The sequence below is a fragment of the Nansenia antarctica genome (assembly GCF_963989245.1).
Source record: "Nansenia antarctica genome assembly, chromosome: 6".
Lineage (NCBI taxonomy): Eukaryota > Metazoa > Chordata > Actinopteri > Argentiniformes > Microstomatidae > Nansenia > Nansenia antarctica.
Genome location: NC_137676.1, coordinates 31,501,499 through 31,514,751, shown reverse-complemented (window position 1 = coordinate 31,514,751; position 13,253 = coordinate 31,501,499). Strand labels below are relative to the sequence as shown.

Here is a 13,253-nt window from a genome sequence, read left to right as displayed (position 1 = left end):
CTTTCTCGTGGTGAGTGTTTGTGTTGTGTAGTGTTGTAATGTAACGATGCATGAAGAAGCTCATGTAAATCAACACCTGTAAAGTGGGCGAGGCACCACCAGCACCTGGGTACTTGTGTTGTGTCAACACAACATCACAGACCACATCAGACTTGGAGTGGGAAAGCCAAAATGAAGCATTTCCTGATCCTCCTGATAATTATGGGATCTCAGAGTGCACTGCCTGAAGTCTGCAGAGCCACACAGTTTAAGCTACATGGAAAATATTTCCTAGGTGGACTTTTTGACGTTCATACGACCAACAGTTCAATTCTTCATAACCGACCAGAGGCTGTGGTGTGCTCTCGGTGAGTGTCGTATATTACCTTCCCACATGTTTCAGTTGTGTGCAGCACATTGATGAGGTAATGTTGAGGTAGCAATATATGAAGCAGTGAAGGTTGACTCTGAAGTTGGTTGTCAGATGTTTTCAGACCTTTAGAAGTGGTCTTAAGATCAGTCCATGTCCTATGCAGTCTGTTGTATAGAGCCAGCTTCTGTGCCTATGCCTAAACCCAAAATGAACGGGGAAAAGGCACCCTCATTTCATTATTTTAGGTGGTGCCAATTTATGCAAGGTTGGTGATGCATGAACCTGCATCTACTCAACAGATTTTTTGTGGACTATAAATCTGACTTTATGTCTCACGTGAAAGGCGTAACAAACTTATTGAGCAAAATGATTGCAAATAACAAAACAACTATTCACGCCATAAAACACAACTCATCCACTTCATCCTGTTTGTCTTCCCACAGAGAGAGCTTGTCATTCGCAAGCTATCAAAGGTTTCAGGTGATGAGGTTTGCTGTAGAAGAGATAAATAACTCCACCCTCCTCCTGCCCGACGTGACACTTGGCTACGACATATTTGACTACTGCTCGTATGTTCTCAACTTCCCTGAAATCTTGAATTTAGTATCGATAAATGACTCAATTCATGTCATGGAAGACGACGACAAACATTCACCCATGATAGGTGTGGTTGGTGCATTCACTAGCTCAGCGACCTTGACGGCTGCTCCGCTGTTCATGACGAACCTCATTCCTATGGTAATTCTGTGCTGCAGCATTTCTTTTTGACTTCATTCCACTCTGAAAGGTAGTAACATCACACTCAACAGTGTGACGTCCTGCCAACAGACATCAACAACCAGCATTCAAATCTGCCTATGCTGCCATCATTGGTGTTGAATCTGAATTATCCCAGATCTCAGATCACAACCCCACCCCCCAGAAGTGTGCACATATTCATTTTGCTTTGATGTAGGTTAAAGTAGAGATTCTCAGCTTTTATTTGATGGTATATGTGTGGTATTCGAGTACATGGTTTCACAACTTTGAAATGACAACACTTGTTGTTTCACAACAATAATAGTAATAATAATAATAATAATAATAATACTGGGCACCAAAAGTAACAGATGTATCAAATCGTGTTCAATTTGATTTCAATCTGAAGACTGACTTTCCACTTTTTGGCCGTGAAAAATATGGCAGTATGTTTTAGGTCATTTGTCTTACTCTATGTTGAAGAACCATCCAATAATTTTTTAGGCATTTGTTTGCACTCGAGTAGACAAGATGTTTCTGTACACTTCAAAATACATTCTGCTGCTGCCGTGAGCAAGTTAGCAAGTTCTAGTGACAGCTATACCCAGTGAGCAATAGACGTCTTTTCAACCTCGCGTCTACAATATAAACCAATATAGACCAGCTATATTACGGCTATATTTTCTACTTATCTTAAATGCATGAAAACCGTTATTAAACCCCTCTAAACTGTCAGAATACGTCCCAGACGTCATGTAGGTTATAACCTCTATCCTCTGCTTTTTTCCTCCAAACTATCCTCTTGCAATAACTTTTTAGGCTTTTTTTTGTGGATAACCAATGGTTTGCAGCTTGCAGTGAAGCCTCTGTAGATTGCCAGGTGGTATATTCTGTGGATGGTAGTCTGACACATTCACGCCTACCACCTGGAGAGTGTTCCTGATCTGTGGGACAGTTGTTTTGAGTTTTTCTTAATTATGGTGAGCATTCTCCAGTCATCCACTGTGAAAGTCGTCCTTGGTCTACCAGCCTGTTTGCGGTTGCTGAGCTCGCAAGTGTTTTTATTTGATTTAAGTTCCAAACTGTTGATTTTGGCAAGCCTACGGTTTTGGCTATGTTTCTGATTGGCTATGTTTCAGAATGTTCATCCTAATAACGGCTTCCTTGACTTTCATTGACACCTCTTTGGTCGTCATGTTGACAGACACCAATAGCAAACTCCAAAGGCAAATGCAAAGCCTAGAATCAGTACTAGACATTGACAGCTCTTATGCCTGCACAAATGATGTAACGGTACACACCTGAATTACTAGAAACACCTGTCAAGCCAATTGTCTCATTACCTTTGGGTACCCTAAAATAGGGGGACTATGCGTAAACATTTTTTTTTTAAACTTAATTTTCCTGGCTACATAGTGTACAGGTTTTTACTTTTGCCTGCTTGCGGCTCTGTCAGTATTGATTGATTGATTGATTGACTGAGAATGTTCATTATGTGAAGCGCATTGAGTTGCATCTTGTAAGAAATGCGCTATACAAATACAATTTGATTTGATTTGATTTTGAATGCTAAAACCAAGATGTACAACAATACCATAAAATACAATCTGAGAATCTCTCTACTTTTCTCTACCTTTCTATAGGAATTGTTAGGGTGTGTTAAGCCTCATTATGTAATAACTGCACATTATGTAATAAAATCCCAAAATGTAATAAAAAGTCACTTTCAATATGTAATAACACCGCATTATGTAATAACCTGCACATTATGTAATAAATTGGCTGAATGCAAAATGTAATAACGTTTGCCTTAGTATGTAATACATGTATTACATATTGTGCAGGTTATTACAAAATGCGGCGGTTGCACTTTTTTGTAACACAATTGAAAAAATGGAAATGTAATAAATATATTTGACCATGAAAAGCATTTCAATTCTCCAACATAAAAAAATTATCCAGAATTGCATGTTGTGTTGAAACTAAATAGTATTTCTATCGACTTATATGCTGATTTGGTTGCTTTCTTCTCAAGTTATGAAGCCCCCAATGGCAATTTGCTTGTTTAGGAGATATTCTGAAGACCCGATAACTCATTCCTTCAGGGGATCATAATATGATATATATGATAATATTATTATTGTGATAAAAATGCCTTGTCTGGCAATTAACATTATGCAACTTTTCAAAGCATTTAAACGTACCGAGTGCGCTGCGGTGCTTGGTACTCTCACGACTCAGACTCACGACTACCGAATTTGTGATCTGAGACTGTGACGAGACGATAACGCTGGCAGGGTGTTTACGTATCGTTTTTGGAGTCGTATGGTCGGCGATTGGGTGCAAGAGTCAATCAGCGACCCGTCTCGTAGTTGACATGCATCCTTTGTCCGCCTCGGGAAGTAATGTCAACGTTTAAACATCCATAAAGTGCAGTTATTGCAGAAATAGACTGAAAACAAAACACAAAACAAAAGAAAACAAGTTTTTCTGCACTCTGTTTAACATCTACTTGTTCTGCGTTCATGAGCAAATTCAATTGCTGACTTTTTTTTAGGTTTTCCTTCATAGAAAACCTTTGGTAGGCTTTAGGCCCAATCCCGATTCCCTTTTCTACCCCTATGGCTCGTTTTCGAGTGCCACTCGCTTTTGAGCCACGGCCTCGGAACAGAGCCACAAGCCATAGTGGTTGAAATCTTTCCCTATGAAATGGGACAACCCTCAAGACCCTGATACGTCATCAGTAGTATCATAGAAAAGCATTGACGCTCCCGATTCATTCACAACTTACGTTTTACGCTATCAATCGATCAAACAAGTCATCAAATAAAAAATAACAATGCTTCATTATCAGACCATGACAGAATAACGGTGCTCTAACCTGTAGGCTATGCAACCTGTGCTCCTACCCTGCCAGTCTGCACTGATATAGGACAACAGTGCAACAACTTCGCGGCTGAACTTTAGTTAAATTTCCGACGTCATATGCCATCAAAGGGGGGAAATAGCCAGGGCTGAAAGTGGATTGAAGTTCTTGCAGGTAGCATAACTATACTACAATACAAAGAAGTAGAGTCTGCACACTGCTAGTAGACTGCTCCCAGTAGATTCATTTAGATGTTTCAGTCATACAAGACCTCCAGAAAAGGTATATAGCCTACTATACTATATACTATACTATACACTATATACTATACTATACTATACTATACTATATACTACAGTGGTGTGCCGTCAGGGCCAGCAAGGCCTTCTCTGCTGGCCTAAACATCATCAGAATATACATTTTATTTTAATATATTTTTTCCACAAATATGTATTAATGATTCCCCATAGTCTATTCTCTTCATTTCATAGCTTTCCTCTTGGTTGCGCTGCTTCCAGTCTCCGATTGAGATTTGGAGGGCTGGCCTTTATGTTAGAGCTTTTATCCAATCAAAATGTGTTGCTAGGGGGCTCCAAAATCTGCCTGCCTGCACAATAAACGGTGCCGCGAATTCGACCTGTAACTTAACGTTGGAACGAGAAAACCTGTGGCGTACCTAGTAAACCTACGTAGATGCGAGCAAAAGCAACAACGGCGCCTGCTTTAAGGCTCAATGATGTCAGCACCCAGCACGTCTTTTGATTGGATATGCACTATTGATACGCACTATTGATATTCACTATTGAGATGCGTAACTATGCCGGTAGATGTGAAACTTTTGAAAGTGCGCAGGGAAACGGAGCTCCACAACGAAAGCTTTCGTTGACTGATCGATAATACTGATCGATTGTGTCCTGTTTTTGGGTAAACAATAACTTTCATTTAGGGGACACGATGAAAGCACCGAGTCCACAAACAGAGGAAACTACGTTGAGCTTCTTTCTTTTCTGGCTGAAAACAACCCAGATTTACATTACCACCTGTCCACAAACAAAGTGTTTACTGGGACGTCAGGCAAAATACAAAACGACCTGATTTTTGCTATTGCTGAAGTGATGGGAGAAGAGATCAAAATGGAGATTAAAAAGGCACCCTTTGTCGCTATTATGGTGGACGAGACGACAGACGTGGGTAATGTAGCGATCTTAAAGATGTTAGTTTAACACTCTTCATTGTAAATGCGGATTTATTGATTAAAAATGCTTCGGAAATATTAATATAACTCTGTTGTACTTGTCTGACTATGTTAATGTGATGCAACGCCCGGTTATACTGTGTTTCTGTCTAGTTTCTAGAGCCATGGCGTCATAACGATGGTATTAAGAGGTAGAATAATTCAGGTAGGAATGTGTCGGACATCACTGAAGGCCTAGGTGTGAAATGCACCGCCCGCCACTGATATACTATACTATATATTATACTATATACTATACTATACACTATATACTATACTATATACTATATACTATATACTATACTATATACTATACACTATACTATACTATACTATATACTATACTATACTACCCCAACCTTCATTGCTTCATATTGTTCTCCTCCCGCCCCCATGCCAGCTTCATGCATCCTGAACACACATATCCATTTTGAATGCCTGCATTGTATAGAAATTAGAAACACGTGACAATGTGTAAAATCTGTCAACTATTCTTAGACATAGTTGTTGCATACAGTAATGGTTTGAGCATTTCTTTTTAAACTTAATGTTAGTTACTTGGCCTATAGAAAACTCTAAATGATAGCATTTTAAAATATTTTTAAGTATTCGCATACCTTTCAACATGTTGCCTTTTATCAAGTGACTACTGAAATAAAATAAAATGGAAAAAAATGAATGCTCATTTCCTGATTGACCGGTTACGAGACGGGTCGCTGATTGACTCTTGCACCCAATCGCCGACCATACGACTCCAAAAATGATACGTAAACACCCTGCCAGCATTATCTTCTCGTCACAGTCTCAGATTACAAATTCGGTAGTCGTGAGTCGGAGTTGTGAGAGTAAAGGGCTCTGCACACAGCGTGCGATTTCTGTTGCGCGTCAACATTCCATTTTGAAGTTTGAATGGAAGTCTATGAGAACATCGCATTTCAACACACACGGCCCGATTTTAATCGCAAGGCGAAAATTCGATTCCATTCATTTTGAATGGGACAAAGCACACGGCGTGCGAGTTTTGTCGCACTGTCAAATTTGTGCTTTTTCCCATTCAAAATGAATGGAATCGAATTTTCGCCGTGCGATTAAAATCGGGGCCGTGTGTGTTGAAATGCGATGTTCTCATAGACTTCCATTCAAACTTCAAAATGGAATGTTGACGTGCAACAGAAATCGCACGCTGTGTGCAGAGCCCTTAACAAGCACCGCAGCGCAGTCAGTACGTTTAAATGCAATTCTGGATTTTTTTTTATGTTGGAGAATTAAAATTGTTACAAAAAAGTGCAACCACCGCATTTTGTAATAACCTGCACAATATGTAATACATTTATTACATAATAAGGCAAACATTATTACATTTTGCATTCAGCCAATTTATGACATAATGTGCATGTTATTACATAATGCGGTGTTATTACATATTGAAAGTGACTTTTTATTACATTTGGGGATTTTATTACATAATGTGCAGTTATTACATAATGAGGCTTAACAGGGCGCAAGCATAGCCCAATTGTAACTGTTAGTTATTCAGCCCTGTTCCGTTATCATGAAAACTTGGAACCAGAAAATAGTGGTTCTCAGCGGGAACCAAAAACTAGAACCGTGACGTCGTCAGTGAGTGTGTCATATTCTAGGCTGCAAAGACCAGCAATGTATAGAGTATGTCATAGATGTGTACCACATTCCAACATGATGGGATGAAAAACATGACTGCCACATGCCACTCAATATTCAGCATTTCTGCACTGCATTTCATTTTCAAAAGAATAATACTTAAAAAGTCTTCGTCTCATGAACCGCAAGTCCGATTGACACAAAGATTGTTATGTGGTATGCTTGTAAGATCCCTGCAAAGCTACATACACAGCTACATGCAAATTAATATTAATTAATATGTGGGTCAATCCTGTTAACTGGTGCCTTTTGGAGCTGGTACCTTTTGAAAAGAATAGTATAGATTTAGAAATATCATAGCATGTTCACCAAAAAGGACACCAAATATACCACATATATGACATGTGCAACATTTTTATTTCTCTAAGTTAGTATATCCTCCATTGAGGGAGGTTGGTGGCTGAGTTAATAAAAAATAAAAAACGTAGTCATCTACTATATTTACACCATGCTAAGAAGGGGGTGTGAACAAGTGCACACTACAGTATGATATATGATATGGGTCAATGATTATAGAACAAGTAAATATATTTGCACCCTCCCTTGAGGCGCATCCATTTGTAAAGAGCCAATAATGGCAGTCCTGGCAAATCTGAATGTTGATGTTATTGATTATTGTAAGCCAGTGCATGATGATGTCACGTTGCAATGTCTACCTATACGTAGAGATACAGTACATGGAGGTATTAGTTGTTCACTCTATCTTCCTTCACAGATAAGTTATGGATCTGCAACTTCTGATTTAAGCGAGAAAGGGAAATACCCCTCTTTTCTTCGAACCGTGCCCAGCAACAGGGAGATGATGAAACTGGTCACTCTTATTTTAAAGCAGTTCAACTGGTTTTGGGTTGCATTCATGCGCAGTGATGACGACTACAGCAAGGATGCCCTGGAACTTTTCCAAGCTGAGATAAAGGACACTGACATTTGTTTGGCCTATGTAGAAGAACTCCATCAGCAGTCCGATTATTCTAAGACCATTCAAAGCATAGAGGAAACTAATGTACACGTCATTCTAGTCTTTACCCAGCAGATTTATGCTGAGGCACTTGTCCAATCGGCGATAAAGTGTAACATATGGAGGAAAAAGGTGTGGATTGCAGGCGATAGTTGGTCTTTGAACACAGAACTCCCAAAAGAGAACGGTATTGAGAGGATCGGCACCGTAATTGGAGTATCGTCAACAGTGGTGCAGATACCTGGTTTTCATGATTTCGTAAGGGAAGAGCAAAGAAAACGGAGGACTTGTGAACAACAGTCATCTGGACAATCATTATGCAATCAAGACTGTGAGGTCTGCAATGGTGTGAGCGCAGAGGAGGTCATTGTTCAAAACCCATCCTATTCTTTCGCTGTCTACTCAGCTGTTTATGCTATGGCCCATGCATTACATCGTGTGCTACAATGCGACAGCGAGGGATGTTATGATAATGTGACAGTATGTCCGTTCATGGTAGGTACTTGAGGGTTTTCCCACGGCCTACTAGTTTGAAACTTTAATTATTATAATTAATTAAATTAAACCAAATTAACTACATTCTTTAAAGCTGCTCTTCTCAGTCCTTTTCCAATCACATTAACAACCCCAAAACCAAGGATAAGGAGATGTATTTATTTGTGAGACGGTTACTGTAGAATTGTAAATAAAAGTGTGATTTACACTTTCTAACACCCACCCCTCTGTTCACAGACACAAGGGGCTCAATGAGGGCTGTTCTGATGTCTTTGTGCACCACCTCACGCATGCAGATCTGTGCATTAAGGGCCCTACAAGGTCTCCACATTGCTATCATTTCGGACATTAAACGGGCGTACCCCCTCCCTTGCGCTTAACTGCAGAGCAGTCTTTAAGTACATACAGTCTTATTTGAATAACTAAATATGAGCTCTTGTAAGTCATGTATTTTACCTTTTGTAGTTTATCCTATCTTTAAAAAGATTATTAGCCTGCAATGCTAACTTTGCCTACGGTGTATATGTTAGCCTACACCTATGGCAAAGAACAGGCAATATAGTTGCTATTTAAAATGAAGAGATTCCAGAAGGCTTGCATGGACTGCACTTATATAACACCTTATTCCAAAGCGCTTTACAACGGCCTCACATTCACCCACTCTCACACACACACACACACACACACACACACACACACACACACACACACACACACACACATTTACACACCAATGGTGGCAAGCTATCATGCAAGGCGCCAGCCCGCTCATTGCAATTTGGGTTCAGTGTCTTGCCCCAGGACACCTCGACACATGGCCAGCCGGGGATCGAACCGCAAACATTACGATCATTAGACGCCGGCTCTAACTCCTGAGCCACAGCCGCCCCTTCACAATAAAGGTTTTCATCTGAATTGATGATTTCTCAAGTGTGGAATGCCTATGCTCACACCTCTTCCAAATATCAATATCAAATCTTTGAAAGTGTGGAGCCTGCAGAGCGTATAAGGCGTGTTGTAGATTTAATTGATTCTTATGTAGATATGAAATTTAGAATGAGCACAGGAAACTTATGTCAAGCAGCTTTGCAATGCCCTTTATTGTAATAATTGTTTACAACATGGATAGGAAAAATGGAGAACTCCCTAACACGCACTCAGCAAACATATTAAATAGGGGAAAAACCTCTCCCGCCCCCTACGACTTTTGACTCCACAATATCACTACACATAAACAGGAAACACCTCTCCTCAATCTGGGACCATTAGGTACACTATTGCTCAATATGCAAGTAAAGAGACTTCACTTTCTCAGCATTTGATATAAAACCACAACAGGTGCTAGGCACAAGGACGTCAGAAAAGACCCAAATGTGACCCGTCTACTTAGGGTTAGGTTTAAGTAGGTGCATGGGTCTCTGGATATCCTATCAATGGTGCATGAAGCAATTTCTTTACGGTGCCAAACATGTCTTACATACTGGCTGAGAACTGCATGTTGACGCATCAATAAACACAAGTTCCAGTGTGGGTGGTTGCACTTTATAGTGCAAAGAATGAAGAAGTCATGTAAGAATAAGAACATCTCTAATTTCGAGAAAGACTTGATTTAGTCGTAGGATTATAACCCACAGTTGCTGTCAACAAATCTTTTTGGCCAGGTGAATGAGTTTCAAGATGGAAAACTGCTGTGAGCAGAAAAGAGAAATACAGGTTCATGTTTTGCTATTTACCACTTCGGAAGCTTATCTTATAAGCATATTGATATTAAATGACCCATGATCATCATTGACAGAGCGTGGGTTAATAATTGAGTGTTAAATGTTCTCACAATTCTACATCCACATCGTATTGAATTTACTTATTAACTTACTTACTTACTTACTATTGCAGGTTCTCAGAGAATTAAAGAAGATAAACTTCACACTTTTAAACCGGAACATTCAGTTTGATGCCAACGGAGACCCATTATCTGCATCGTATGCTGTCGTTTACTGGAACTTGAGTGGCCATTCTGAGATAGTCGGCTCATATGAAACTCATCCAGTAGTCCAGTTCTCTATTGACAGCACTAAAATTGACTGGTATACAAACAGATCAGTAAGTTTTTTGTTTGTTTTGTTTTTCTAATCACATAATTGCATGGTCTTTATGTCTGCAAATATTACATGGGTAAGGTGGTCCTAACTTTTTGTTCTGTTCAGGTACCCATTTCAAGGTGTGCTAAGGAATGTTCCGAAGGTTATATAAGGAATCAAGATGGGGTCCACAAATGTTGTTTTCATTGTGAAATCTGTCCTAGTGGGACTTATGTTAACTCCACAGGTAAGCAGGCCAGCAGTACATAGAGATATCGTCTTGAATGATGGTTCTCATTTACACTCTTAAAGATTGATTTACTGGGTGGGTGCACTAAGTGCAAAGCTGCATGAGTTTGTTTAAATACAGAGACTTTTTCAAAATGTTGCTTTGTTTTATGGTTGTTCTATCCCCTTTTAACCCCTATAAACAGACTAAAATATACCCCTATTAACCCCTATAAACAGACTATAATATACCCCTATTAACCCCTATAAACAGACTTGTTTTATGGTTGTTCTATCCTCTATTAACCCCTATAAACAGACTTGTGCAAACTTTGCACCTGGTCTACAAGGTTAGTAACCTGCGTCTGGCCTCTATCTGGACTATCCACTGAATATGCCAGAATGATATGCATGTCTAATAATGAAGAAATTATTTCTGTCTTTTTCTTTGCCAAAACAGTGGAGTACGCATGCAACCACTGTAAGACCACAGAGTGGTCCAAGGCAGGGAGCAACCACTGTGAAGAGCGTTCGGTGGAATATATACTTTTCACAGACCACCTCACTATACTACTCATGTTGTGCACTATCTTCATGTTGGCGGTCACGCTGGCCATCGCCATTCTCTTTGCTCGGAAGTACGACACGCCGGTTGTGAGGTCTGCTGGGGGACCCATGTGTTTCCTCATGTTGGCCTGTCTGAATGTATGTGGCATTTCTGTCTTCTTTTTCTTCGGTGTGCCAACCCATCTCAATTGTACATTACGCTATTTATTATTTACTTGGTTATACACACCATGTCTAGCTTGTTTTGTTGTTCGCGCCTTTCAAATAGTTTGCATTTTCAAGATGGCCTCCAAATTCCCCAACATTCACAGGTGGTGGGTGAAGCACAACGGCCAGTGGCTGGTCATCGCTGTGTCTTTTGGATTTCAGACTCTTTGTCTTTCAATAGGATTTATTATCAGTCCTCCCAAACCATCTAACGATACAACAACGTTCGATAGCCAAATAATACTAAATTGTTATGTGGGTGGTATTGGACTACAAATCGCCTATCAGTTCCTCCCTGTGGTCCTGTGCATTCTTTGCTTTGTCTTCTCATACATGGGGAAAGACCTGCCGAAGAACTACAATGAGGCTAAAGCAATAACCTTCTGCCTGCTTCTCCTCATCCTCACCTGGGTCAGCTTTTTCACAGTTGCCATGTTATACCGTGGCAAATACGTCCCAACTTTCAATGCAATGTCAGTGTTGTCCAGTTCATATGCAATCATCCTCTGGTATTTCCTCCCAAAGTGCTACATCATCGTCTTTCAGCCTGAGAAAAACACTCCACAGCATTTTCAAGGTATCATCCAGAGTTATACTCAGACCATCAGCAAGGAGTGATCGTTGACCCAACTTAATAGTTTAATAGTTTAAGCATTAAGGGGGATTCCCTTTGATTAATAATTAGTCATTGATTCCTATGCAAATAAGAGACCATAAAAACAAAGATATTCATTCCAAAATGACAAACTATTATCCTTGCATTAAGATGGACTCAATTCAGCTTTGTAAATGTCATTTGTTGATGACATTTCTGCTTTTTAATTAATTTTAAGAATGTCATAGTAAAGGGTATATATGAATACTTATGCACATGAGAAATTTCTAAAAACTTGTTTTCACTTTGTCATAGCATAGGGTATTGTATGTGGATTGCTGACAATTTTGTATGACTTTCTATAGGCACTGTATAATATCCCAAATGTCTATTGGTCTTTATTTTGTCTTTGATCTATTTTATTTTAGCCTATTATTCAAATCACTTTATTTTGTTGTTGTTGTTTTGTGGTCTAAGCTGCTGTAATGCCTGAATTTCTCCAATAAAGTACTATACTATCTATATATCTAATCTCTTATATCTTTGTAATACATTTATGTAAATGGTGCCCCCTTTCTTTTTGTTTGTCCATTAGTGATAGTTGATTGTGTTTTTTCAATATTCTGCAGTTTCAGTAATTCAGCAAATGTAAAATGTTGTACGTGTAATACATAGTTTTACCACATGATGTCTCTGGTCGACTATGACACAGCTCTGAGGTTGTGGACCTCTGACCTGTGAGGCTGCGCCCTCCTGCTCTGTGTGTAATTTAAGCCCCTTTCACACATACAAGCCTTCCCAGTAGATTCCATGCAATTTCCAGGGTCGGCGTAAGTGTGAATGGGACTGACCAGGGATCAGAGGGATACATATCTCCTAATTACGAGATACGTATCTCCTAATTACGAGATAGGATCTTAGAATAGGATTAGGAGATCCTATCTCCTAATATCTCCTAATTACGAGATAGTATCTCCTAATCCTATCCTAAGATCCTATCGCCTAATTAAGAGATACGTATCTAGTCGTAATTAGTCTATTTATTTATTTTTTGGTGAACGCAATACGCTTCCGTACGTTTCCGTATTGTACTGATGATTCTACAGTGATAAACACTTATATTTGTTTTGTTAAGGACCTGCAATGCACTAAATCACGAGTGCAAATACCTTAGCAGCATCTGGCGAAGATATGGTCTGTGAACCTCAAATTCGATTACCCCATTTTCACTGTGTTGACGACTTTTTTGGACATT

General features: G+C 39.5%; 1 protein-coding gene across 1 annotated transcript; it reads left to right on the top strand.

The window, feature by feature from the left end:
• Positions 1-835: 835 nt before the first annotated feature.
• Positions 836-12,021, top strand: LOC308160437 (taste receptor type 1 member 1-like; the record flags this gene model as incomplete). Its single annotated transcript, XM_080534351.1, has 2 exons — positions 836-1,016; positions 11,090-12,021. 2 exons carry the CDS (start codon positions 836-838, stop codon positions 12,019-12,021), a joined length of 1,113 nt encoding a protein of 370 aa, XP_080390477.1.
• Between the last annotated feature and the right edge of the window lie 1,232 nt (positions 12,022-13,253).